This window comes from Lactuca sativa, chromosome 4 (assembly GCF_002870075.4).
Source record: "Lactuca sativa cultivar Salinas chromosome 4, Lsat_Salinas_v11, whole genome shotgun sequence".
NCBI classification, from domain to species: domain Eukaryota; kingdom Viridiplantae; phylum Streptophyta; class Magnoliopsida; order Asterales; family Asteraceae; genus Lactuca; species Lactuca sativa.
In genome coordinates, this window is record NC_056626.2 from 130,917,893 (window position 1) to 130,945,769 (window position 27,877).

The following is a 27,877-nucleotide window of genomic DNA, read 5'->3' on the forward strand; positions in this document are numbered from 1 at the left end:
TTTTGTCTTTGCTGACTATACACCTCGACTACACCTTGTCCATGTTCCAGCCAATCAACAGGCGCCACATTGACAGCCTCCACACAGTTAAAACCACAACTGAATCCTGCATGATATGCCCTTGGAAAAGTAACAATAAACTCTCCACAACACTGAGAAGCTCGATAAACTGGGACCCCTTCAGACTTCAAAATTTTAGGGCTCAATTGAGTAACCTGTTAAGATTAAATCATTTATTCACTATCCAACACTATATCCAGACACTACTTATTGCGAAAAAAAATCTTACGAGTTGATGGGTGAAGAGTTTTGTAGTTTAAGTTTTGGAAAATTGGGTGGCAGGACATGGGTGAAGAATTATTTGGGGGTGATGATAATATTTATATTGATATTAATATTTCAGGCAAAGTTCACGATGCTCATCAAAACAGATTCCTGCAATGTTCATTAATTATCAGTTTGATGAACTGGATATTTTTATCTAGAGTAGTACCTACCTGTGTGTGTTGGACTTTTGTGAAGATTTCCATTTTTTGTTTAAACAGCTTTGCCAGATGAGTTTCCAGGAGCTGACTCCTAGCCCTGTTGGTGTTTGAATGGTTTTTGTCATTGTTGGAAGGCTTGGGGCTCGGTAGTCGGTACCGAGCAAAATTATACAACTGTGTGGTGTGTGTGTCATTCTTCTTCCTTGTCACGGTTTGCAAGAACCATGTGATGATTTTTTAATAAAAATAACCAAATTTTAAAGTGTTTAAAGCACATGTACAAGTCTTTTAATACATGCTATTTTCTGCCCAATAATTTAGCAGTTTATTCCGTAACCAGACCCGTCTGTTGCCGCCACGGTGCCGCCAGGTGGTTGGGTTTGGGGAGCTTGTTGTTGGTTGTAGTAATCATAGCCACCAGCAGCACCACCAGCAGAAAGTTCTTTAAAAAAACCTAATTTGTATAAAAGATATATTCTACAATAACAGTTTAAGAAGGGCATAAATGGGAGGTGTAAGAACCTTTAACTAAAAGATACCCAATTTGTCTTAAATTAGCAGAAAGTTCTTTAAAAAAAAAACTCATTTTAAAGAGTTTCATTTTGAATCATGCAGCCATTGGATTCACATATTGAGCAATCAAAGTATACTATGTTATCCAAGTAAGAATAAAGATGCTATGTATACTGAAAAGCAAGTGCAATCTAGCATATAGTTTCTGAAACCAAGCTGATGCTTGGTCTCCTTGTAAAACTACACATACCTCACTGATTACTTCATTAACCAACTGTTTTTCAGCCTCAATATGCTCACTGGATCCATCTATCTGTACTGTCCTCTATGTTGAAGTATCACCAGGGGGTGGGTGTAGTGGTATCACCTGATAACAGGTACAATAATCTTTTCAGCTATAATCATTTCTCTTGTCAAGTGTAGTCCTCAAAAGACAGACTTTAACACTCAATATAGAAGAGAGGCTCATAGAGAACAGAGAAACTTAAATAGACCTGAATACGAGCTCCTGTACTGGCTTGCATATTCTTTATGGTATCCCCCCCCCCCCCCATTTACCAATAATAAGACCAACCTAGAAGCATGAACAAGAAATTGAAAAGTTAAAGACCAATTGCAACAAATGGCTAGTAAACTTAAACCATCACAAATTGTTCAGCACCAGCTTACTCACCAGGCATTCTTCTAGAAACTATGCCAGAACCGCCTGACTCGGCCTGAATAACAAAATCAAGAATTAAGATCATCTAAATGTATACATGCTAGTCAAAGCATGTCACAACTAAATGGAAATCATATCATGTTGATATCAACTATACCTCAGCAAGCACATCCTTAATCAACTGCTCAGCCTTTGCTATTGATTCTGAAGTACCTGTTAGCTCTACAGTTCGGGTGAGTGAATGAGGATGTGAATCCATGTCTCTTGTAACTTGGATCTTTGCTCCAGATTGCATCTGAAGATATTTTATAGTCTCTCCACCTTTACCAATTATCACACCTACCCTTCCATTTGGGATGTCGATCTTTTTACTTGGGTTGCCATAACTATAAGCAGAAGATACAGCAGTGGTCGAATAAGGCTTTTGTCCCTAATCTGCACTTAAAGAAAAGTAAACCATAAACAGGTGATCTGAGGACGTATATAAATCATTATTGATTTAAAACCACAAAACACATATGTTTTCAGATCATGTACACATTAAGTACTTCACACATTTTGTGCACTTGTATCTGTGAGTGAAAGCACAAATTAAACCTAAATTGTTTGTTACAATTTATTCAACCCACTTAATCATAAAATAGAATTCTTCCTATTCCTATAATAATCCCTTTCTAGTTGCTTTGAAACAACTATGAAACAATTAGAAGATTCGTTTTTCAGTATTACCTAACTTTAGTTGAATTCACTCAAATGACATGCTCGTCTAGAGATAAACACGTCGTTACCAAAGCAATAACCACAGTTACAAACCCTACAGCGTAAAGGTACATGAAAAATGAGATTAGAACAAAGAATCGGACCCGAAGGACCAGAGCTGAACCCCTTGTTATCATTGGAATCATATCCGCCGCCGCCTCCTCCATTATCGAAGCGGGAGTTGGGAGGAAACATTGAAGGAAGAGACAGTGAGGTATAGCCAATGGATGGTTCCTAGGGTTTTCTGAATTGAATTGATGACTTGGTTTAGGTTTTGCTTGGGATCGTTGGATGACGAGGTAGTTGTCGTAACTATTGATTCAGTAGGTGAAGCATCGATGTGATGGCTGTAGAAGGTTTTAGGTTTTTCCTCATAGAGTGATGGAAGCAGAGCATAGTAAAAGGGTGTGATGGCAGTAGTGGAGGCGGTAGGTTGCTCGACCGTAACAAAAGAGGATAGAGAAGAAGAGGGAGAATGACAATTACCTTGAAGACGTTTCATGATCGATAGTGTTTGTGTGTGGAAGTCATGAGGGATAATCAGAGACAGATATGAGCAAGAAAGCGTGTTAAGAAAGCGGTACATTCAACTATTCAAGCACAGTCATGATCGATGATTGTTGTAGAGGCCAGAGAACACCGAGAGCTTCGTTCTTGAAAAAAGCCCTAGCAAGAATAGTTCCTGCGATTTTGTGGAATTTAGGATAGTTAAAAAAATAACCCTTGCATTCTATTCTAATATCGAAAATCAAGCTCAAGATAACATATAAGAGAAGAATCGAACCTACTTCGGCGTCAATAGAACGTAGGGCTTGTAACGAGAAGGGATTTTCGACTGGTGAAAACAAGGGAGAAAAGAACACAAGGCGGGGTTTTAACTTTTGGGATTTCGTTTCCCCCCTTTTTTATTAACAGAGAACGCGCGTTTCCTAAAAAATTATAAAACGACATGCTTATACGACACGCTCTTTTTAATAAGTGACCTCCGTGTTTTTTTTTTTTTTTTTTTTTGTTGTGACACAAATTTAGGGGCACGCAAAAATGCACGTCCAAAATTCTTCAAATTTCTAAAGATCTGACAACTTTTTTAGGGCGCACACTTTTGCGTATTATTAATCAACGCGTGTCGTAAATTGCGCGTCGTAAAAGGTTGTTTTTCTTGTAGTGATTGTATACTTACCTCTAGCTCGGGATATAAATCATTTTTGTAATCAATAGGAACACGACGCCAAGTATGATTATACAACGGTACCTTTGATCCCACCAGATTTGAGATCAGTCTGACAAACATTTGCCTGTTGTCCCCTACAAATCGGAACGTCTGCCCGGAGATATCAATATTCAAATCCAAAGGCTTACACTTGTTGTTTTCATACTCATCGTACAAATTTAAGTTTCTCCCTTTGCCACGCTTCTTCACATTCACATTCTTTGCTTGTGTTACGTTTACATATAGAATTGAAAATTTAGAAATTTAGAACTTTAATATATCTAATACTTAAAAATTTCATGTAACTTACAAGATTGGCAACCCGATGGTACACCGTGTGTGACCCCGTGTGGTGGTCTATCCCCACTGTCTCCTCCATGTCCCCTCGCGATTTCTGCCATCTGTTTAACAAATATTATAAACTTTAATATATCTAATATTATTTTGTTTTTTTTTTCAATTACAGCATTGTACTTTTAATATATATACATTTTTCTTTTTTCAATTACAAAAAAAAACTCTTATCGATCGTCATTAGATTGTATTTATAGTATATATACATATATTTTTTTAATTACAACATTGTACTTTTTATTCACTTAACCTAATAAACTAAACAATTACAACATTGTACTTTTACAATCATACATATTTCACCATCATACAATTTCAGTTTCATATGAACCTAAACACATTTGACTTTCATGTAATATTTTAGCCACAATTTCATATGTACCTAAACAAATTTGATTTTCATACAATTTCAATTTCATATAAACCAAAACAAACAAAGAAATATCATATACCAAACCAACAAACAATATACATATTCCAAACAAAAAACAACAATCACACGTATAACAAACAAACATCACAATCACACATATACCAACCAAGCAAAACAGTTCTATAATCAAAAGAGGATCAATTTCAATTTTAATTTCATGAAAACTTATGCATATATACAATTTCAATTTCAAAAAAAAAAAAAAAAAACACTAACCTGTATTTCGTTTTCTTGTTGTGATGGACGGACTTAGTGTGTCAAAATCAATGGTGGTGGCTGCTGGTCACCTGAAAAAAACAAAATCAGAAAAAAAAAAAAAAAAAAAAAAAAAAACACCAAAATCGATATCTATTCGTTACCTACAATAACATAGGAAGAGTGGTGAAGCAGATAAGCCCAAATTCTTAACACCACTGTGATGTGGAAGCTTTAGGCAGTGGAAGACGGAATGCACCACCATCGGTGAAAAGTTCCAAACACCAAAAAAAAAAAAACCCAAATTGAGGGTGAAAATCAATACCACATAGCAATAACAAAAGAAACAGGAGTAGAAAACCATTTACCTGGGTTAATCGCCGGTTATTGGAGCTGGAATCGCAATTTCGTCGGAGAGAAAGTGAATGGTTGCGTCGTTGTGCAAATGAGCTCCCTGTGCGTATTGTTTAGGGGTAAACCCCTATGCCGACGACATGTCGTCGGTATAGGGCTATCAAACGATATCGTTTCGTCTTTTGTTGAAACAAAAAAATAATTAGAAATTAAATACCTGTGGCGACGACTAGTCGTTAGCATAGCCCTTTCACGCGGATCGCCACGTGTCATAGCGACGACTAGTCATCGGCATAGCATAAAAAAAAACTACGTCGTTTTGATTTTCTTGCACATGAAATAAAAATAAATGGAATATATATGTTTTTATACCTATACCGACAACATGTCGTCGGCATAGATTTTCAGGATACCGCGCATTTTTGTCATTCCCGCCAGACTTGTCCCGACGACAAGTCGTCGGAACAGAGGTCCGGGTCAAATTAATTTAGTCAAAGTTTTCAAAAGCTATGGCGACAACTAGTCGTCGGTATAGGTGAACTTGTGGCGACGACACGTGTCGTCGGGATAAATGTCGTCGCCGTAGGCTGTTATTGTTGTAGTGATAACGACTGATATGGAGACAAGGTGATCGGAGCAGCAACAAAGGATTGTTGAGGCGGCAATGCACTCAATGGCAATGACAATTGACTCTTTTCAGGTTCCAACAAAACAAATGATTATTGAAAGCCATCTTACTAACATGTATAAGTTTATCGTTGTTGTCATAAATCATTGCAACAATCAGAGCTATATTAATTTTACATGTAAAATAGATTAACCCACTATACAATATAATCTTTCCAATATCTACACGCCAAAGTCAAATATAACCCAATGAACCTTGAATCTGCTAGTAATAAATAAATGTAGTGACATAACTTTAATTTAGAGGTGTCGGTCAATGTATTGCTTGATTTAAGTAACATATAGAGTGCATGCCGATGAGTCATTGAGGTACACTACATATAATTGACAAAATATATGACATATATATACCTACTAATTAATTGACAAAATTAACATGGTAACACATTCATCTACTTAATTAACAGTCGTAAAAACATAAGAAAATCTACCAAAGTTATTATTTGGACACAGATCTGATTATGTGATATTCCATGAGTTACTATATATATAGTTAAACTGCTAAATGAAAGATTGCATTCACATCACTATCTACTTCCAAATTACCTTTAAGGATTAACCCTTACCATATTGCACATAATATAATCAAACATTTGAAACTGTTGTAGGGTGTCGTGATTCAGTAGCAGGTTAGGAATATTTCTATTGAGAATAATTTACCAACCGTAATATATATATATATATATATATATATATATATATATATATATATATATATATATATATATATATATATATATATATATTTCTTAAGTTAGAGATAAATATGCAAAGACAAAAAAGTCAACATGGAAGGTCCTGGATAAAAATGTACGGATATAGCTAAGTTTCGAAGAATACGAAAGGCTATTTATCAAGTTTAGGATAGGATCTCAAGTATAGAAGTATAGTGCATTGTATGATAAGTTAATCTTGGCTTCATCTGTCAATGAACAGCCACCATAAACCAAAAGAAATAGATCTCTTGCTCATGGTCAGGAGTTATTCTAACTGAGAAATAGAGAAAATAACTAATACCTATTAACGCGGCTGTCATATATTAAAATAAATCTAATTGTACAACTCTTATAAGGCAAGTGGTGGTTTGTATTTGACTTTTTTTGTTATTATATAAGGTGGGTATTTTTTATCATGATTTAAAATTGGTTATATCTAGACACCTTGCGCTCTATATATAGCACCTTAAACGCGAAGTCTAATTGGCACATCTTCTTATCATCTGTTCGATCATCAGTACAAACATAAGTGATTTGCTTTCAATAAGATCGTCACATATATCGAGGTTTAAAAGTCAAACGACATCATCATCAATGGAGGCTCCTGTTGGTTTCCTGGTTGTTTCTCTTCTTCTTTCTTGCTTTGCAACTACTTGCTATGGTGTTACTTTCTCTTCCCTTCAGAGGACTCTTGAAGTCACCGCTTCACCCAAAGAGGGCCAAGGTTTGACCACAACTCTGAGTCTAATCTTAAAGAAAACATGACAGACTATGATTCATTCATATTCCTTCCAAAACCATTTTTATGAATAAATTTTTTTTGTTGATTAAATATCATTGAATCGGGTTTTACAGTTCTCAAGGCAGGGGATGCAAATATTACAGTGACATGGGGATTAAACCGGACAATCCAAGCTGGGACAGACTCCGCCTACAAGACCGTAAAAGTGAAACTATGCTATGCACCCATCAGTCAAAAGGACCGTTCATGGAGGAAAACAGTCGACGAAATGAAAAAGGACAAGACTTGTCTCGTAAAGATTGTGGCTAAGCCATACACTGCATCGAACAACTCCTTTACATGGACTGTAGAGAGAGATATTCCTACTGGAACTTATTTTGTGAGGGCCTATGCCTTCAATGCTCACGATGAAGAGGTTGCCTTTGGCCAGACCACAAATGATAAAAAAGAGACGAATTTGTTCAAGATCCAAGCAATCACAGGTCGCCATGCATCACTTGATATTGCATCTGTCTGCTTTTCTGCATTTTCCATCGTCGCTTTAGCCGGTTTCTTCTACATGGAGAAGAGTAAGGGAAAGGCATCCCAACAGAAATGAGTTTCTCAACAAAACGGTATGGGGATTAATTTCTTTTTATAACGCGTCTCATGGTTCAATACTGTTAAAAAAATTGTATTTTTGTTTTTAATATGGTGATGAACTACATGACATATCATGGGGAGTGAAGATAAATATAAGATGGTTGTAATAGAGATTGACTAATCATGTTTTTTCTTGTTTAAAATGGGAAGGAATATTCTCTTTACATTGTTTTAAAAATGGATGTCAAGTTACACTTATGTCTTCTTTCATTTCATTACAACTTGATGACTTTATTGATGGTTACTAGTGTGCGCTGTGCAACTTCTGACCGGGATTTAAGCATTGTATTAATCTAAATTATCTAAAATGTTTGATTTAAGTAAAATCGCCAACAAATGTGTAACTCACCAGGAATTTCAATCGTGCTTGCAAAATTATGAAAATGTTTGTTAGAGTTTGCATTGTATTCTATTGTTTTAATACAGTAACTAGATATGTTAACCTACACTCTTTGGATTTCAGTGTAACTTATATTTTTAGTCATAAATCGTTATTATGGACCTATAAATAAAATTTATTTATAATTACAAGTCAAAATATTGATTGATCTACTTACATGAGATGTGTCTAGAATGGTCACGTTAGTTTGGTTGTTGGATTTCAGAAAAGTTATATGTTGTAATGATCCTGCCTTCCAACTATCCTTCCTGGCTAATCCTTACTTGATAGAATTGTCGGTATTAATTGGGATTAGTGATAGGTCTAGTCTACATTGCCAAATTTCCATTAGATCTAATAAGTTATAGTATTATATGTTAATACTCATTAGGTTTGTTGCCCGTCAGTGGAATCGTTAGGATATCTATTAATCTTCGAAGCAACTGTCCATGTGAATTCATCTCACTATATTATATGTTATGTATTCTAGTAGTAGGTTAAAACCTGTGGAATCCACAGGTTATAAAAAATACTATTAATAATTGTAAATCGTAAATTGTATTATGATCGTTAATCAAAGATATTGCAAGTCTTTGTAAGAATTACTAATATAGTTTAGGGGATATTTTATAATTTTATATTCTAACAAAGATATACAACATTTTGTAATTTTATATTCTAAAAATGATAAACATAAGAAAAGGAAAAGAAAGATAAAGAATGTTTGTGTATTTCTTGTAAATGTCTTCATAATTATGATTTTGTTAATGATAAAAATAGTTAGATTTAAAGAAGTGGTTAAGACGTTATTACAATAAATTGATAATTAACCCTAAAGATGATATATATTCGATTTGGTAAGAATTACTAATATAGTTTAGGGGATATTTTATAATTTTATATTCTAAAAAAGATATACAACATTTTGTAATTTTATATCTAAAAATGATAAACATAAGAAAAGGAAAAGAAAGATATGTTTGTGTATTTCTTGTAAATGTCTTCATAATTATGATTTTGTTAATGATAAAAATAGTTAGATTTACAGAAGTGGTTAAGACGTTATTACAATAAATTGATAATTAACCCTAAAGATGATATATATTCGATTGAGTTATAATAATCACTTAAAAAAACATATCCAAATTTGAATATAGATAAAAGTCAAGGAAATTAATGTTGCAATTATATCTTCTAAAAAGATAAAACACAACAAAAGAAGAGAAAAGAAAAGGGGGAGAAGGTGTATCAAAAGGAAGCATGAAGTCGTTCATAGTAGACAAATCCAACATCTCTTCTACTCTCACACAGGTTCTACAACAAAGTCGATGTCGTTGGTCTACCTTTTTCATCGTCATTGATGTGGCTTTTTTTCTATTTCTCTGTCTTTCTTTTCTGAGGAGGCGATTCAACTTTTGCTTTCATCGGTCGTTGATGAATCCCCAAAAGCATGACACTGATTTTCGAAATTACAGGTTAATTGATTCAATTTTTTTTTATTTTTGTTTAGTAAAGTTTCATACAATTGTGTATATAGGTTCGTTTTTTATCAATTTGGAATCAACAACGGTATTTTATTTGGTAAGAATAAATTCATTTGGGGTTACATAGGGTTTTCTCTCACACCGAAGGTGAACTAGGCAATGACAATGTAGAAGACGGAAACCTGGAATGGAAATCAGTTCATCTCACCATTTCTCAGGTAACAACTATTATAATCTAACACATGTTTTCTCAATCAAATTTTGTAGGTCGGAATATACAAAGTTGTTTGTTGTTGTTTATTTATGTATCAATTTCTATTGTTGCGGGTGTTTGGAAAGGTCTACACTTCTTTATAAAACATGGGATCCATGGTAATATTTTCTTTGTGAAGATAACTTTTTTTCTTATTTAGAATTATGCATATAAGTTGTTTAATGAAAGTCCTGTTAGAACATGAAAGTCTTATGAAAAATCGTATGGTGTAGGTATAAGGTTTAAGTTAATAATATGAATCATTACACTCCTATGTCGGTATAAGGTTTAACTTACTAATATGAATCATTAAATTCCATTTTGATTAAAAAATGTATAAAGTAATTAAGAACTTTGTGGGAAAAAGATAATTTATTCTTTTGTATTATTCCATTTCAGTACCTATGGAGAAAAATGTTTTTAAATACCATTATTTAAGGTATTATCACTTAACCCCTTGATTATTTACTAATTAGCAATGTATTCAGTAATCTTCCCTTTAAAATTATATGGTTACAAATTTACAATTTCTTTCTAGATGGCTTGATATCTAATTTTGAAAAAATCAGCTGATGATTAAACTCTTCTGTTTCAACATGCGACTCCGTTTTACCTGCTTGATTACAGAAAATTACTAATTATTTCCTAACAGTGTTGGCTATGGCGGTTGATTTTCCAAGAAATTCAACTCCAATAATTAAATACTTTCATAAAAAAGATTAATTAAAATAATTTTTTTTGGGATAAAACAGTTTAACATATTTTAAATACTCATATTGCCAAAATTTTATGTAAATTGTTTATTGTTTACATTTATAATTAATTGTAAGGCTGATAGTGGATGAAAAATATAGTTTTTTTTCTTCAAATTAGCTATTAACATTGATCCTTATAAAGTGAACTTTTTTTTGAATCTGTTTGATGTGGCCATTGCTAATTTGCTATAGATAATCATATTATTTTTCAAAGTTTTCCCTTTTATTTTATGATAGATTAAATGTGGAAATCTTTGTTCATATTGACTCGGTTAATAAACCTGTTAAACTTTATGTATTCTCCTACCATTTTGTTTTAATATACATCTTACTACTGAGTGATATCACATTTTAGAAGCCTATGACTTAGTCCTAACCCCTCTGATGTATTAATGTTTATGATTATTATCATCACAGGTGTTTATCTTTATTTTGCTCTTTTTTGTATTGCAGTGAAATAACACCTGAAGGACGTAGGATTACAAAGCTTGATCAGATTTTGCTCAATGGAAATAACATAGCAATTGTAAGTTTCGTTTTCATGCTTCTTGATTTTTGTTTAACTGTAACACAAATCTGCTGTAAAAAATCTCCTTTTTACCCCTATTTGGGTCCCTCATTATTTCACTGTCCTAATGCAGCTGGTTCCTCGTGGTTCTCCAGATCCAGAATGATCGAAGATTTTTTGATATTGACAGATAGGGGTAATTTAGGATTCTTTGAAGATATTGGTAGATATTTTTTTATCACAACATCTTCAATCACCAGAGTGTACAGAGGCATGATGGATCATCTTCTATTGTTTAGTGAACTCCTATTTTCATTTGTCAAACAATGAAAATACATAAACTTTTTGAACTATTTTCCATTTATTTTCAGGAATGATCATTCAAAATATAATGGTTTAATAGGAAAAAAGTTAAGAAATTAGTTTTTTCTGAAAGTACAATATTATTTTCTTTATATGAAACACAGTTTGTTGTCTATTTTATGTTTTTCTACAAAATAGTTTGAAACACAACACAATATAAACACACACAACACACATACACTATGTGACAACCCGAAATTTCCATTCCGTACAAACCATATCAAGTCAATAGAAGTTAGAACAGTTACAGTGAAGTTCCAGACTTTTGGGTATAAGTTTGACAGTTTTTCAGGATTTACACTTAAGGAGATATCAGGAGAGTGGATGCACTAGGGTTTTGTGCAACACTGTTATTCCAAAACTCTATGATATTAGAGTTCATTTTGGGAATAAAATATTTTCTGCCAAAAATCCCAGGACTATATATAGAAATCTGAGCCATATTTATTCATTAGTTCCATTTCCAACTAGAGAAAAGTCGAATTCTCTCTCAAGGATCTTCGGACTTTCGTTCCGGAAAGTGAGTACTTCTATCTAGTGTTGTTTTAAAGCTTCTTATATGCTTAATACACTAGAAATCATAGGAAAACACTAAGATCTGTGAGTTTACTGCCCAAGAACACCTTGGGGAGTAAACTCTTTTATAAGGGCCAAAGTGTGCCCAGTGTCCCTCCAAGCCTTGGAACTCAACCTAGAAACTACCATGACATGTTTAGACCACAAGATCATTAAGAAACAAAGGCTAGAAGTGAGTTCATGGCCAAGGATGTTCTTGGGCCGTGAACTCCATTTTTAGGTGCCAAAACACCCTAAAAGCCTTCCTTAAGCCAAGAGACTAGTTTAGACATGTACCCTAATGAGTTTAGGACTAGGAAACACCATTAGAACACCAAGAGTAAGGTGTTCACGGCCCAAGAAGTTCTAGGGCCTTGAACTCCAAACAATAGTGTCAAATGGTGCTATAAACTCTTCTAAAGCCTTATACAATAGCCTAGTTTAGTTCTAAGTTAAATTAGGGACTTGAAAACACCAAAAACATCCTCCCAAGGGAGATTACGGCCATAATCTCCAAGGGATATGGTCCTAGGGCCGTAAACTCCTAAAAGGAGTTATATTATGCCCTAAACTCTTGCATAGACCAAGCCATTAAGTAGAAATGCTTCTTAGGGTCTTGTAGAGCATCAAACACAAAATGGACATATAGGTGTGAGCTTACGGTCGTAAACTCATGATTTTACGACCGTAAACTCATTTGGTAGTGTCATTAGGGCCGTGAACTTCATGGTTGAGTTTTCCTTGAGCCCTACACACAGTAGCTTCCCCTACAAAACACATAGATGAAATCCTAGAGGCTAATAACACTTGATAAAGGTGTTTAGCATGTCCTAGGGTGTCTTCACTTGTTTATTAGTTGTTTATAGACTAATTTGTTACATATATGTGAGATTATATGTTAACTAGGATCATAGAGTGTGTTCAAGACTTCACTTGACACCTAGCAATCCTACCTCTTCAGTTCATCTGTATCACCCACAACAGGTGAGTTCATACCCCTTAATCAATGTTTTAAATGATTTTAAATGCTTTAATGGGGGGGGAATACAGGTAGAAAACAACATGTTATTAAATCAATCATATGTATTTATAACTGTGTTTTCATTTAGCAAATTTCACATACTACAAAATGTGATGCATGAAATGGTTTTATATCTTAAAAATACCCTAATAGCAAAAGTATTATGTTTGAAATGTTTATTAAAATGACATCAAGTCATTGTTAATTATCGTTCAAAACTCTTAGATGTCTTACAAAACCATTTTTACCTTCTTGAATAAAACTATATCTATACACTTATGTTCTTTTATATGTATTGATGTTATAGTTTTCATCCTTCATTCAGTTTCCCACACTCTTGTATAGCAAGGGTGTATAAACTTGTTTGGACAATCAATTACCTTCCAATTAACTATTATAGGGATAGTTAGGAGATACATAACATTATTCCTATTACAAGGAATTACATCAGAGTCAGTTCATTCATGAGTCTATACTATACATTACATGTTACATGAATACGCTTACATGAATACGCTTACATAGATACGCTTACATGAATACGCTTACATAGATACACTTACATGAATACGCTTACATGAATACCATACATGAGTACCTTTACGTAGATACATTTTCCTGTATACATTTACCTGGATACTTGTACCTCGATTCACTAGGATGATTTATTAGTAACTTCTTTGTAAATTGTCCTGCCTATCCCAGTTCAACGGGATGTTTAGACGGGACTAACCATTATGAAACCCAGCTGTTAGCACCAATGGTTGATGAACATCTACGGATGCCTACGGTTATTGCTTATATTAGGAGTACCTTTACGGGACTAACCATTCCTTGGGCCTACTGTTCGCTATAGAGGTTGATGAACATCTACGGATGCCTACGGTTAATACTTATATTAGGAATACTTTTACGGAACTAACCCTTCCTCCCACCTGCTGTAGCTACAGAGGACAATTGAACAATCTATGGATGTTCAAAGGTTATACATTTCGCAAATCGCGATGTCGTGTTAATCCTAATACAAAAGGATAACACTTACATGATTATATTTTTCCTATTACTTTATTTTGTGATACATTCACATAAACGATGAGTTAGACTAAGTATTGTTTGTAATAGTCAAAGAGAAGGAAAAACTATCATTATCATAGCAAAACATTCGGGTCTTGGTAGAAGACTATTATATTCTTTTCCTATTTACTTTATTTTGTGATACATTCACATAAATGATGAGTTAGACTAAGTACTATTCGTAATAGTCAAAAAGAAGGAAAAACTATCATTATCATAGCAAAACATTCGAGTCTTGGTAGAAGACTACATTTCATACTAGTAGGAAATATGGGATTTTCTAGGGTTTTTCATACTTATATCAACTGTTTCATTTAAAGATTTACATGGCATTCATAACAGCTTTCCAAAACAAGACAATGACACTTAAATACTTATGAATTCACCAGCCTTAGGCTGATACTCGCTTTCAAAATAACTTGTATTCTCAGGTCACCAGTTAGACAGGCACGATGGCCAGGTTTTGAGACGACGGAGCACAGACAAGACTCATCTTATTTTGATTATTCATTTTATTGTTGTACATTATGAAAGAACACACATGTATTAAAACATTACTTTTAATGCAATGGATGATGTTGTTGCTTGTTTACTACTTCACACTATTATGATACTTCACATGACGTCCTCCACCCCGGAACGTTTCCGCCGTTCTTGGTTTTAGGGTGTGACAGATTGGTATCAGAGCATTGTTTATAGCGAATTAAGTATATCAACCCATAAAAGATATACTAACTATAAATACATTGGGATTAATACACTCTGTCTAAGAGTTTATACTTTTAAATAATAAAATATTTAACGAAGTATACGTGCCTGCATTCATACTAAAATCAGTGTCACAATGACAAGAACAAAAGTATTAGGACTATTGAATATCACAGGTAAGCTCAGGGGTGTATGGTCAGTCTTGGGAGTGGCATAGCCTGATCAACTATGTTGTTCCGAGGAGTGATTAGCACATGCCCAAGAATGGTTGTGATATGGCAACAAGTCTAAAAAACTTACCAACATTACCACAATGAGAACATTATAACATAACCTAAGTCTAAAGTACCATAGGGGTGTTTTGTGTTACCATAATTACTTACTTGAGAACTAAAAAGGATCTTCATTACTAAGTTGATAGTTGCTAAGTGGATACACTAAGGCTATATGTAACTAGGATGTTATAGACTTAGAATCGGTGAAATTTTGCTTTACCCCTATTCCTTGTGAATTTGGAGTTAAGGTCACTTATTCGAAGGCCTATCCTGTGTTGATTACATATAACTGGTATGCACTTTACAAATAGCGATATAACTAATGAAGATTTTCTAATAATTATCTAGATAGTTCGTCTAATAATTATTTTCTTACCCCAATTCTCGCGTAGATAACATGGCTGGACTCCATCCCCACGGCAACCCGTACCTTCCGAACGAGGTCATTGCTGGATGGTTTGAATAATTGCCAGAGAGTGATCATCCTATCCCTATGAATGATCACCATGATGAAGACCTCTCGGACGGTGCTAACTCCGAACCCGAGGTTGAGAACCTACCCTAGGCAGCTCCCTTTCCAATTCCTAACCCTCGTCCGGCTTTTTCATGGCGCGACGCCTGAGTGGGTGGAATGCTTGGAAACATGGAGCCAAGGAAAAGATTATCCCATGCCATTTAATGGTGATCGAAGCTTCTATGACCTGAGCAATGGGGGCTCAGCAAACAGAATCTTGCCAATCTTGGTCCGCAGAGTGGCACGAAATGAGATTCAAGGTAGGACAGCCCTACATCAGATCACTGAAGTTGTCGCCGATGCGAGAATGCATACCCTCCGCATCATTCTTCTAGAAGATGCTCGTGAGAGATCTGAGAGAAACCATGAAACCCTGCTGCAAGCACTAGCTAAATCACGAGCCGAAGTCATAGAACTTCGAGTACGCCAGAGGGTGTACGAAAGACACCTACTTGATGTGGAGCGCCAACTGGCTGAACTGAGAGTTCACCAGAGGGATGACCGTCGCCAGTAGTAGATGCCTTACTTTATATTCCTTGTTATAAAGGAATCGTGTTTCTGTCTATGCCCAATGTGGCATTTTCTATGAAACTATCTTGTACTGTAAGTACTTTTGGTTAGGTCTTTATGCTGTCAAGAACTATCTTCTCTGGATATGATGTAAGACCTTTTTACAAGGTCATTTTCCTGAACTTGTACGTCGTGAATATCAAAGATATTGACAGTCGGCTAACTTCTGTGTCATTTTCTTCAAAATACTCTTATCATACTTTCATTAGAGTCTATTTGAAACATGCTTTAGTCAAGTCATTGGACTATAGCAATTTAACTCCGGGGACATCTCCAAGTCTCTTTTAGTGGTTGGATCATGTTATTCACCAACCAACGATACCTCGGCTAGAATGACAAACATCTGGAGACCATTGTATGAACTTACTTCCGATCTTTGCTAGGACTGCATCATAGGGATGTAGGTCAAACCTTCGCGAACATACTTCCATTCCGTACTAGGACTGCATCATAGGGATGTAGGTCAAACCTTAGAGAGCACACTTCTATACTTTACATGAGCAATCGAACTATGTCTAGGTTCAACCATTCTCGCTCACAAATTCATTTTCTTTCCGTGTAACAGAATCATGTCGTTAAAGAAAAACGATCAGCCCATCAACCAACCCCCAACTCTTCAGATTGATGCAGCTACCTTTCAAGCTGCAGTCTCGGCTGTCGTGTCAGCTATTCTTGATGGGTTTTAGCCATAAGAACTTTCCTATGTGCGCATGCAAAACCCTAATGCTTGGATCTAGGCTTTCTAATTAAACATGCTTTGAATCCAATACTTTTAATGACTATTTAAGAATAAGAACAATGATAAAATAGATCTAGAATCATACCTTTGAATTCCTTGTTGATCTTGTTGTCTTGGAGCTTCTAGAGTCACAATTGTCACTCCTCTAATGGCTTACAAACACCAAATAGCAAGGAGGATGATTTGGGAGAGAGGAGAGGGGAAGGAAATCGGCCAGGGTTTCTATGCTTTAGATGAAGTGTCAATTTCCCTTAGCCATAGGTTCTATTTATACTTGTAGACTCCTTAAGGGTTACAACCTAAACCCTAATTGGATAATCTTCTCTTAAGGCTATCCAAATCCTTTCCATAGATATCCCTTTGGACGATTTGAAGCTATCCTAGCTTCTAGAATCCGTCCATCGTATATCTATATGGATTTACAGTCTAAAGTTCAACTATCAAACAATTGACAGTTTATACCCTTTTATTTAATTAATCTCTTTAAGTCACCAAATTAATTCCAATTAATTCTATGACTTATATTAATCAAATAACAATATATTATTCTTTATATTATTCTCATAATATATTAATAATATTTACTCTCTCTTAATAAATCATCCTATCAAGTTGCTATGGTGAAGGCAACCCAAAAGGATTATGCACAACCGGGTCAAATACTTGCCTAATATAGTTGCAGCCTTAGACACTATTCCAACAGTCTCACACTTGGATAAGTCTAGTAACTATATGCACAAGTACAATTCGGTTTGCAATCGTAGCTCTCAAAGACCCTGTCAAACTCTAATCTAATCAATCTTGTCCTTTAGATAAGGGATCGTACAGTCCTCTGTTAGATATCATGCTGACAATCCTATGGAATGGTTAGTCAAGCATTTAGGTTTCTCGATCTCTGATTTATTTGACATAGAACTTAATCGAACACATCAATTCAGTTCTGACCGGGCCCGGCACATAAGTCAAATCAAATCATCGAGCGGTCGAGATATCGCTTTTACCTTCTTAGATAAAAGTCACAGATAAACTTCGACTTATATGCATTTACTTATTCATTAACCAACTATACACAACAATGCATTTTATAACACCGAGTTACTGATGCGTTTTCGCATTATCAATGTACAATCAATTAACAAATAACAAACCATATATCTAGGTTTTAAGACTATATGATATTATCGTCTTGCGATCACCCTTTTATATCATATTCCATAAGGTGATTCCAGCAAGCGCGGGTTTGTTCCAATGCTCAAAACTAGTTCATAAGCACTCGTGAATGTTGCAGCAACCCTTTGCTATGTCTAACACCATTTAGACAATCTACACACCAATTCATGACAATATTCATTCATATCTACTTCCAACATATGATCGATTGTGGTCAATTCGAATAATTCGATTATTCCTAATAAACTTAATTATTCTGGAAGTCAAAACATGCAAAGTGAAACAATAGTTAAACAATTAACATAAGATAGTAACATTACTCATAAATAAAACTCCTTTATTTAATCATCAAATGTTAATTACATTTATCTATTACACGTTTCTAATACTATCTAATCTATGCTAATATCATCCTTCAGCCCAATACTCCTAGCATGCTGCAAGTGCTTAACCCTACTCAGTCCCTTAGTAAGCGGATCTGCTGGGTTATCTTCTGATGATATCCTCTTCACTATGAGTTGTCCTTCTTCTACACGATGTCTGATGAAGTGATATTTTCTGTCGATATGTCGTGATCTACCATGATCCCTCGGTTCCTTGGTCAAGGCAACCGCTCCTTCGTTATCACAGAAAATCTCCATGGGCTCCTTTATGGCAGGTACAACTCCAAGATCACCGATGAAGTTCTTCAGCCATATTGCCTCCTTCGACGCTTCGCTCGCTGCAATGTACTCTGATTCGCACGTTGAATCAGCTACGGTTTCCTGCTTGGAACTCTTCCATGTCACTGGTCCTCCATTCAGGGTAAAGACCCAGCCCGACTGCGAACGGTAGTTGTCCCTGTCGGTCTGAAAACTGGCGTCACTATACCCTCGCACCTTCAAGTCATCACTCCCTCTGAGGACTAATAACCATTCCTTCGTCCTCCGAAGGTACTTAAGGATATTCTTCACCGCAATCCAATGTGCTCTGCCAGGATTCCCTTGATATCTGCTAACCATGCTCAAAGCGAAGGCTACATCAGGGCGAGTACAAGTCATAGCGTACATGATTGAGCCAACTGCGGAAGCGTATGGTACTCGGCTCATTTCTGCTATCTCAGCTTCGGTACTCGGACATTGAGTCTTACTCAACTTGGCATTACTTTGTATCGGTAATTCTCCCTTCTTCGAGTTTTCCATACTAAAACGTTTTAGTACCTTCTCCAAGTAAGTGTTCTGACTAAGTCCAATTAGTCTCTTACTTCTTTCTCTTACTATCCTTATTCCTAAAATGTAAGAAGCCTCTCCGAGGTCCTTCATAGCGAAGCACTTCCCGAGCCAGGACTTAACCTCCTGCAGAGTCGGGATGTTGTTTCCTATGAGTAATATGTCATCGACATATAGAATGAGGAAGCTTACTATACTCCCACTGGCTTTGACATATACACATGATTCGTCTTCGCTTCGTATAAATCCAAACTCTTTGACTTTCTCATCGAAGCAAAGATTCCATCTGCGAGACGCTTGCTTAAGTCCATAAATGGACTTCTCAAGCTTACACACTCTATTCGGGTGCTTCGGATCCACAAACCCCTCCGGCTGAGCCATGTAAACATCCTCAGCCAACTTTCCGTTAAGGAAAGCGGTCTTGACATCCATTTGCCAAATCTCATAATCATGAAATGCGGCAATTACTAGCATTACTCTAATAGATTTTATCTTCGCAACTGGTGAGAAGGTGTCATCATAGTCAACTCCGGGAGTTTGAGTAAAGCCCTTCGCGACCAATCGCGCTTTATATGTGTGTACGTTTCCATCCACGTCGGTCTTCTTCTTGAAGATCCATTTGCACCCAACGGTCTTACGTCCGGGCACATAATCAACCAAATTCCAAACTTGGTTGTCATACATGGATTGGATCTCGCTATCCATTGCCTCTTTCCACTTCGCAGACTCCGGGCCTGCCATGGCTTCCTTATAGCTATTAGGTTCATCAAGATTTATTAGTGTACCATCACTAATATACGTGTCCCCTTCGGTAGTAATATGAAAACCATAAAACTGGGGATGAACTCTAACTCTATCAGAACGTCTAAGAGGTAAGGACTCGTCAATTGGTTCAACCGGAGTTTCCTTCTCGGGTTGAGTGCCAGCGGTAGAGGTTCCTTCATCTATCGACTCTTGAATCTCTTCAAGCTCGATTTGCCTCCCACTGTCTCCTTGGCTTATGAGTTCTCGCTCTCGGAAAACTCCTCTCCTCGCAACGAAGACAACATTGTCCTTCGGTCTATAGAAGAGATATCCAAAGGATGTTTGCGGGTAGCCGATGAAAATACATCGCTCACTTCGAGGTTCGAGCTTGTCGTGAGTATCTAGTCTTACGAAAGCCTCGCAACCCCAAACCTTGATATGTGCCAACGAGGGAGCTTTCCATGTCCACATCTCGTGAGGTGTTTTGGCAACCTTCTTAGTAGGGACTCGGTTAAGGATATGGGCGGCAGTCTCTAAGGCATACCCCCAAAAAGAGATAGGTAGTGAAGCACGACTCATCATAGAGCGAACCATATCTAATAGGGTTCGATTACGCCTTTCTGCCACACCATTCAACTGCGGTGTCCTAGGATGCGTCAATTGTGAAACTATTCCACACTCCTTGAGATAATCGTGGAATTCAAGACTTAGGTACTCTCCTCCTCGATCGGATCAAAGCATCTTGATTTTCCTGCCCAATTGATTCTCCACTTCATTCTTGAACTCTTTGAACTTTTCAAAGGTTTCTGACTTTTGCTTGATTAAATAGATATACCCATATCTACTATAATCATCGGTAAAGGTCACATAGAAGCAGTTTCCATCCTTCGTGGTTGATCTAAACGGTCCACATACATCGGTATGTATTAAGTCCAATAGACCCTCACCCCTTTCACACATACTCGTGAAGGGTGAATTAGTCATCTTTCCAAGTAAACAAAACTCGCATGTGTCATCTTCCCTAAGGTCGAATGACTCCAACACTCCATCCTTTTGGAGTTGGGCTATGCGTTTCTTGTTGACATGTCCAAGACGACAATGCCACAAGGATGCTTTATCCATACTAGTGGAAGAATCTATGTTCAAAACATCATTTCCTAAGTTATCAACAATCATAACAGTTTCATAAATTCCATTACATGGTATAGCTTCAAAGTAAAAGACACCATTTAGATAAGCCAAAATAGAACCATTCTCATTATTAAAAGAAAATCTAAAACCTTGTCTATATAAACCATGAAATGAAATGATGTTTTTAGCCATTTCTGGCGAATAGCAACAATTGTTCAAATCTAAACACAAATTATTCCTAAGCACTAAAGAATACACTCCAATCTTGGTCACATGCGACGATCTTCTGTTCCCCATGATTAGATTGATTCTTCCTTGCTCCACATCCCTACTTCTTCTTAGTCCCTGCACATTAGAACAAATATGGTAACCACAACCGGTATCAAGAACCCAAGAAATAGCATGATTAGAATCATTAGATTTAATTGTGTATATACCTGCAAAAGATGGATTGATCTTTCCTTTCTTGATGGCTTGCAGGTAATCTAGGCAGCTTCTCTTCCAATGTCCAATCTTGTGGCAGTGGTGGCACTCGGCCTCTTTCGGGTTAGGGGAGGGCTTAGCGGGATCAACTTTGGTTCCATTAGAAGAGGCACCATCTCGGGCTTTAACCTTGCGATAGTTCTTAGACGAAGCCTTCCTCTTCTTTCCCTTTCCTTGACCAATAGCCAAGACAGGAGCAGCAGGTGGATTGGGAGTTGGTGCAACAGACTTGTCTTTGAAGTTGCTCTCAGCGACCCTCAAGAGACCTTGGAGTTTGATTAGGGTGACCTCCTCTTTGTTCATGTGGTAGGTCATTCTAAATTGGTTGTACATCGGAGGCAAAGAGTGAAGCACCATGTCGATCGCCAAGTCTTCCCCAAATTCAACATTTAACTTGCGAAGGCGGTCGACATACCTTTGCATCTTTTGCAAGTGCACGGTAAGAGATTCTCCATGACCCATCTTAGCGGAAATCATGTTGGTGAAAATCTCATAATGCTCTTGTCTCGCGTTCTGGTGGTATCTCTCCAGTAAGTCTTGATGCATCTCATACGGGTACATGTCCTCGTAGGACTTTTGGAATTCGGAGTTCATGGTGGCAATCATGATGCAATGTACCTTCTTTGCATCTCGCTCATGAGTTTCAAAAGCGTTGATTTCAGCCGGAGTAGCAATTTCAGGGTTGATCTTCTCGAGCTTCTCATCGAGGACATACTCCTTATCCTCATAGCGAGCAATGGTGCGAATGTATCTTATCCATTCGCTAAAGTTCGTTCCATCGAAGGTGACCTTTTGGCAAAGACTCATCAACGTGAAAGAACTAGCAGCAACGTTGTTAGCGTTCGACATCTACAAATAGAAAGGACAAAGATAGATTAGAATAAGAATCCCTAATTATCACCCAATAAGAAAAATTAGGGCTAGGATCCAACAATAACATTTACATACTAGAAAAGGGATGCCGTAATCTAACATGCAAATAAATTGAAGGTAAGTGAATGACGATTCACTAATTCTCCACCATAAAAACTTAACTATTAGTCCAAAATGTTTTGAGAATTCCTAGGTTCGGATGAGATTCATTGAAACTATTCAATGGCATGTTTAAATCTCGATATGCCCTTCTTGTTTGTGACTGGGATACCAAGGATCACAAAGCGGGTGTGAATTACCATGTAAATTCACATGGTGCCTTCATTGTAACGATCACCTATTCGATGTGCCGGTAAACCACACACGCTCCATCGAACTATGATAAACAATGAATCACCCTTTGCCACCTTTGCTTAGAACCAATTAGTGTGCCGGTAAACCACACACGCTCCACTAACTTCTTAGCAAGGGTGCAAAGTGTAATTTCATGGGATTGCATCAATTCACTTTTCCTAAAGTAACTAAGATTGGGAAATTTTAAAAATATGTGTAGTTACTTTGTATTACTTATTATACTTTTAATTAGAGGATGAGGTTGTCCTATCCTACCTGTTCGGCTAACGACCCTCCACCAATCAAGCAAGCGGTGGGTGTGAGTGTACACCCATTAAGCGCCATTTTATAGGCCGCAACCTTATACCCACCTTATAGATCGGTTTCATGAATGAGGCCTACTAACGGTAACACTAGCATTTAGTTATACATACATACATACATATATATATATATATATATATATATATATATATTATTCTAGTAATATCATATTAGTATAGTGTTGTATTTTAAACCTTTTAAAATCTAGGGTTTGAAATTTAAATTGTCTAAATTAAAACTTTTAATCACAAAATATAAATTTCAAAACTTGAGGGCAAGTTTTAAACATTTTAAAACATGGAGGATCAAATAACAAATAATTCCAATTAACAATTAATATCCTAATTATCTATAATTGATTTTATTCAAGATTTCTTTTTAAGATAATTACCAAAATAATCAAAATAATTAATTAATTATCATATAAGGAAATTAAATATTTTATTAGTTGATAAATATTTTTAATTAGATCAAGATAATAGTCATATATATATCAAAAAATCGGATTTGGGTTGATCTAATATGATTAAGGTAAGTTATCATAAGATAATTATGAAGAAATCCCGAATCTGGCCATTCCTGACGCTTGGACTCGCCGAGTCAGGCCAACTCGCCGAGTCCACTTTGGAACTCGCCGAGTCCATGACTCAGAAACATAAAAATCGAATTTTTCAGTTATGTTTCAGACAATTAAGCAACAATTTAATGAAAACCAAGCCACACTCTGATACCACTAATGGGTTTTAGCCATAAGAACTTTCCTATGTGCGCATGCAAAACCCTAATGCTTGGATCTAGGCTTTCTAATTAAACATGCTTTGAATCAAAGACTTCTAATGACTATTTCAGAATAAGAACAATGATAAAACAGATCTAGAATCATACCTTTGAATTCCTTGTTGATCTTGTTGTCTTGGAGCTTCTAGAGTCACAATTGTCACTCCTCTAATGGCTTACAAACACCAAATAGCAAGGAGGATGATTTGGGAGAGAGGAGAGGAGAAGGAAATCGGCCAGGGTTTCTATGCTTTAAATGAAGTGCCGATTTCCCTTAGCCATAGGGTCTATTTATACTTGTAGACTCCTTAAGGGTTACAACCTAAACCCTAATTGGATAATCTTCTCTTAAGGTTATCCAAATCCTTTCCATAGATATCCCTTTGGACGATTTGAAGCTATCCTAGCTTCTAAAATCCGTCCATCATATATCTATATGGATTTACAATCTAAAGTTCAACTATCAAACAATTGACAGTTTATACCCTCTTATTTAATTAATCTCTTTAAGTCACCAAATTAATTCCAATTAATTCTATGACTTATATTAATCAAATAACAATATATTATTCTTTATATTATTCTCATAATATATTAATAATATTTACTCTCTCTGAATAAATCATCCTATCAAGTTGCTATGGTGAAGGCAACCCAAAAGGACTATGCACAACCGGGTCAAATACTTGCCTAATATAGTTGTAGCCTTAGACACTATTCCAACAATTCTGGCCCACCTTAACACTAACAACGCAAATGTTGGCGGGATTGTTAACACAAATTCCAATCCGAGTAACAATCAAGCACCTCAACGAGCAACAAACTATCACGACACCCCGAGTCCCAAGACCAAGTGTAACAAACGGAAGGCTTGGGCTAAATCTAAGGACTAATCACTTCGAAGGGCGAACATGAAACAACCACCAGTAAAAACCTTCACAGCCACGACATCGGTACCTCCTACTACCATCCCTTCGGGTATCCCAATTGTCCCTAAACCAGCCAGACAATATGCTGGAAATCTCCCAAAATGCATCCAATGCAGTTATCACCACCATGGACCTTGTGGGGAGATGCAGTGCTCAAACTGCAACAGAAAGGGGTACACCATGCGTTACTGCAAGAGATAATAAGGCCGAACAACCAAGTGCCCAGCACCGGTGTAAACCAGGCTTGCTACGGTTGTGGCAAGGTAGGTCACTACAGAAGGAACTGCCCAGAGGCAGCAAATGCTGGCACAGACGGAAGTCTTCTACCGACCACCACCGCAGGAGAGACTACTCCGGACCCACGTTAATGTAATTTAGGCGTTTCGTTGTAACAGACTTATGAACCATCCAAAACTAGTGCAACTAGAGTCTTATCTTTTGTGAGATCCCGTCCGTTAAGGGATGCTCGTGCTGTGTATACTTGTCTTTTGTAGTATACCTAGTTCGCAGCAAGAGTTTTGTAGTAAATCTTAAGTTCAGTAACTCTGTTAAAGGTTGCACTGTTGTGTTTTGGTCTGTAATGCCTTATGTTCAAATCTAATGTCTTTAGTTTCCATATAATTCCGACTTTATCATACGACTAGAGTAAATTCGATCCTCGCAATACCAGCTTCATAAGTACATCTCTTTCTCAGTAAACGTCTTTTAGCGAAGCCGTCATATCAGAACACTGAAGTACTCATGCATGGAGTATCTTATAGTTCTTTTCCTTCCCGAAGGAATCCCCGCAGTATCACTCATGCAGTACGTCAAGTTCAATCCAAATATTCATACGGTTGATCTATCACTGAAGAATGTATACATGAGAGTGATATATAATCAATGTTCTACAAGTTTAGAATTGATGATTCCAGTTTAACTTCTTTTCCCTCGATGGGATGTGAGCTTAAGGAAGAATCGACTACCTTTTCAATCTTAATTATATACGACTCGTACACACGAGATTGTAATCGTTGAACCATGTATGAATTCTAAAATGAACTTCAGGACGGAGACTGCCCAAGACTTCGAGTAATTGCATAGGCATGTGAACAAACTTAGAACCCAGTATGACTCTTATAACCAGATCGCCTTATAGTCTAAACACCTACAGAGATACAAGAACAGCCCGGACAACTCAGCGAACTACTCAGCAATAGAATTGGAAGACCAGGTTTCTCATCCTTGAGAGCTCTGGTCTTATTCTTCCAGAAGTCGACGGATTGCATCATATGTACCTCGACGATCGGGGACTCCGTTATGATTTCCTTTAGAAATCGTTATCTCTGCCTCGCATAGATGAGTTGATTTAGCAAACGCAGGGAAAGAATTACTTTCAGAAATGGACCTGAGATCCGAATATCACCAATTCGAGTGTTAGGGAAAGATGTCCTGAAGACTACCCTCCGAACTCGATGTGGACACTTCGAGTCCGTAGTGATACCTCTCGGATAGGACCAATACGACCATAGTATTCATGAGCTAAATGAGTAGGGTACGTCTTTCTTACTGGGATCAGTTCGTCATTCTCCTTGTAATGACTTACTTATCTACCCTCGTAGTAAGAAAGAACCCATAGAAACATTACCTTCAGAGGAAATTTCGCGAAGTTCTCTAAACACGAGTTTTGAAATTGAAGAGTCAGATTCCTAAGACACACTGTTAGTGATGTGGGAATTTTTGAGTACTCTTTCAATTTGTCAAAACCGTTGAGAATTTGTCAACACCAGAGACGCCGGCAGAAATTCGCCAAATTCTAGGTCGTGCAGACCTACTATCGTAGTCCATTCGGAACTCCTCGCAAATTATAGAAACCCTTTCGACTTTGACCCAGCAAGGGGTGGCCCTTGACTGGGAAGTTAAGCGAGAGAAAGAACCTTTGTAATTCCAAATGAGAGACCAAATTCTTTAGGAAGTCTCACTCTGGGAATGGCTTAATACGCTTCGTAAAGCGTGGAAGGCTAAATCCAATATAGTTAGGAACTCCGAGATTCTTACCAGAATCGGTCCTGTATCTCACAAACTCGACCTACTCTGCGAACTCAGTAACGTACATTTTACTCTTCGTGTCTCGATCTTGAAACAGTACCTTTCCGTTAGGACTCTCGTAAGCCCACTCGACGAGATCGAGATTAACGAGATCCTCGCCTTCGTATTAGAACCGTAGTGACCCTGACCGAGAGGTCAAGCAGACGAAGCAACGCCATTTCCCGTTAGTGAAGGTTCATTGGAATACCAACCGAGGACCCGATTTCACTTAGAAGCGCGAGAACCAATCGATTAGGAAGTTTCCACCCCATGACTCGGTCATTCAAACCTACTTCCTTACCTAAATTCTAATTTCTGGACGAAATTCCCTTTAACAGGGGGATGATGTGACAACCCGAAATTTCCATTCCGTACAAACCATATCAAGTCAATAGAAGTTAGAACAGTTACAGTGAAGTTCCAGACTTTTGGGTATAAGTTTGACAGTTTTTCAGGATTTACACTTAAGAAGATATCAGGAGAGTGGATGCACTAGGGTTTTGTGCAACACTGTTATTCCAAAACTCTATGATATTAGAGTTCATTTCGGGAATAAAATATTTTCTGCCAAAAATCACAGGACTATATATAGAAATCTGAGCCATATTTATTCATTAGTTCCATTTCCAACTAGAGAAAAGTCGAATTCTCTCTCAAGGATCTTCGGACTTTCGTTCCGGAAAGTGAGTACTTCTATCTAGTGTTGTTTTAAAGCTTCTTATATGCTTAATACACTAGAAATCATAGGAAAACACTAAGATCTGTGAGTTTACTGCCCAAGAACACCTTGGGGAGTAAACTCTTTTATAAGGGCCAAAGTGTGCCCAGTGTCCCTCCAAGCCTTGGAACTCAACCTAGAAACTACCATGACATGTTTAGACCACAAGAT

The 27,877-nt window shown here is 36.7% G+C and overlaps 1 protein-coding gene and 1 long non-coding RNA gene across 2 annotated transcripts; both read left to right on the forward strand.

Moving 5' to 3' along the window:
- Positions 1-6,844: 6,844 nt before the first annotated feature.
- LOC111907041 (high-affinity nitrate transporter 3.1) lies at positions 6,845-7,949 on the forward strand. The gene is made up of 2 exons (XM_023902832.3): positions 6,845-7,091; positions 7,223-7,949. Exons 1-2 carry the CDS (start codon positions 6,962-6,964, stop codon positions 7,705-7,707), a joined length of 615 nt encoding a protein of 204 aa, XP_023758600.1. The 5' UTR covers positions 6,845-6,961; the 3' UTR covers positions 7,708-7,949.
- A 1,910-nt stretch (positions 7,950-9,859) lies between these two features.
- Positions 9,860-11,571, forward strand: LOC128133280 (uncharacterized). Its single transcript, XR_008231707.1, has 3 exons — positions 9,860-10,306; positions 11,076-11,148; positions 11,264-11,571. It is a non-coding gene; the product is annotated as an uncharacterized LOC128133280 (long non-coding RNA).
- Positions 11,572-27,877: the final 16,306 nt, after the last annotated feature.

What these genes read in the sequence shown, in the direction of transcription:
- LOC111907041 (XM_023902832.3), top strand. Translation starts at nt 6,962, where the DNA reads ATGGAGGCTCCTGTTGGTTTCCTGGTTGTTTCTCTTCTTCTTTCTTGC. An exon ending in TTCACCCAAAGAGGGCCAAG is followed by an intron (nt 7,092 to 7,222) that starts GTTTGACCACAA and finishes CGGGTTTTACAG; the next exon opens with TTCTCAAGGCAGGGGATGCA.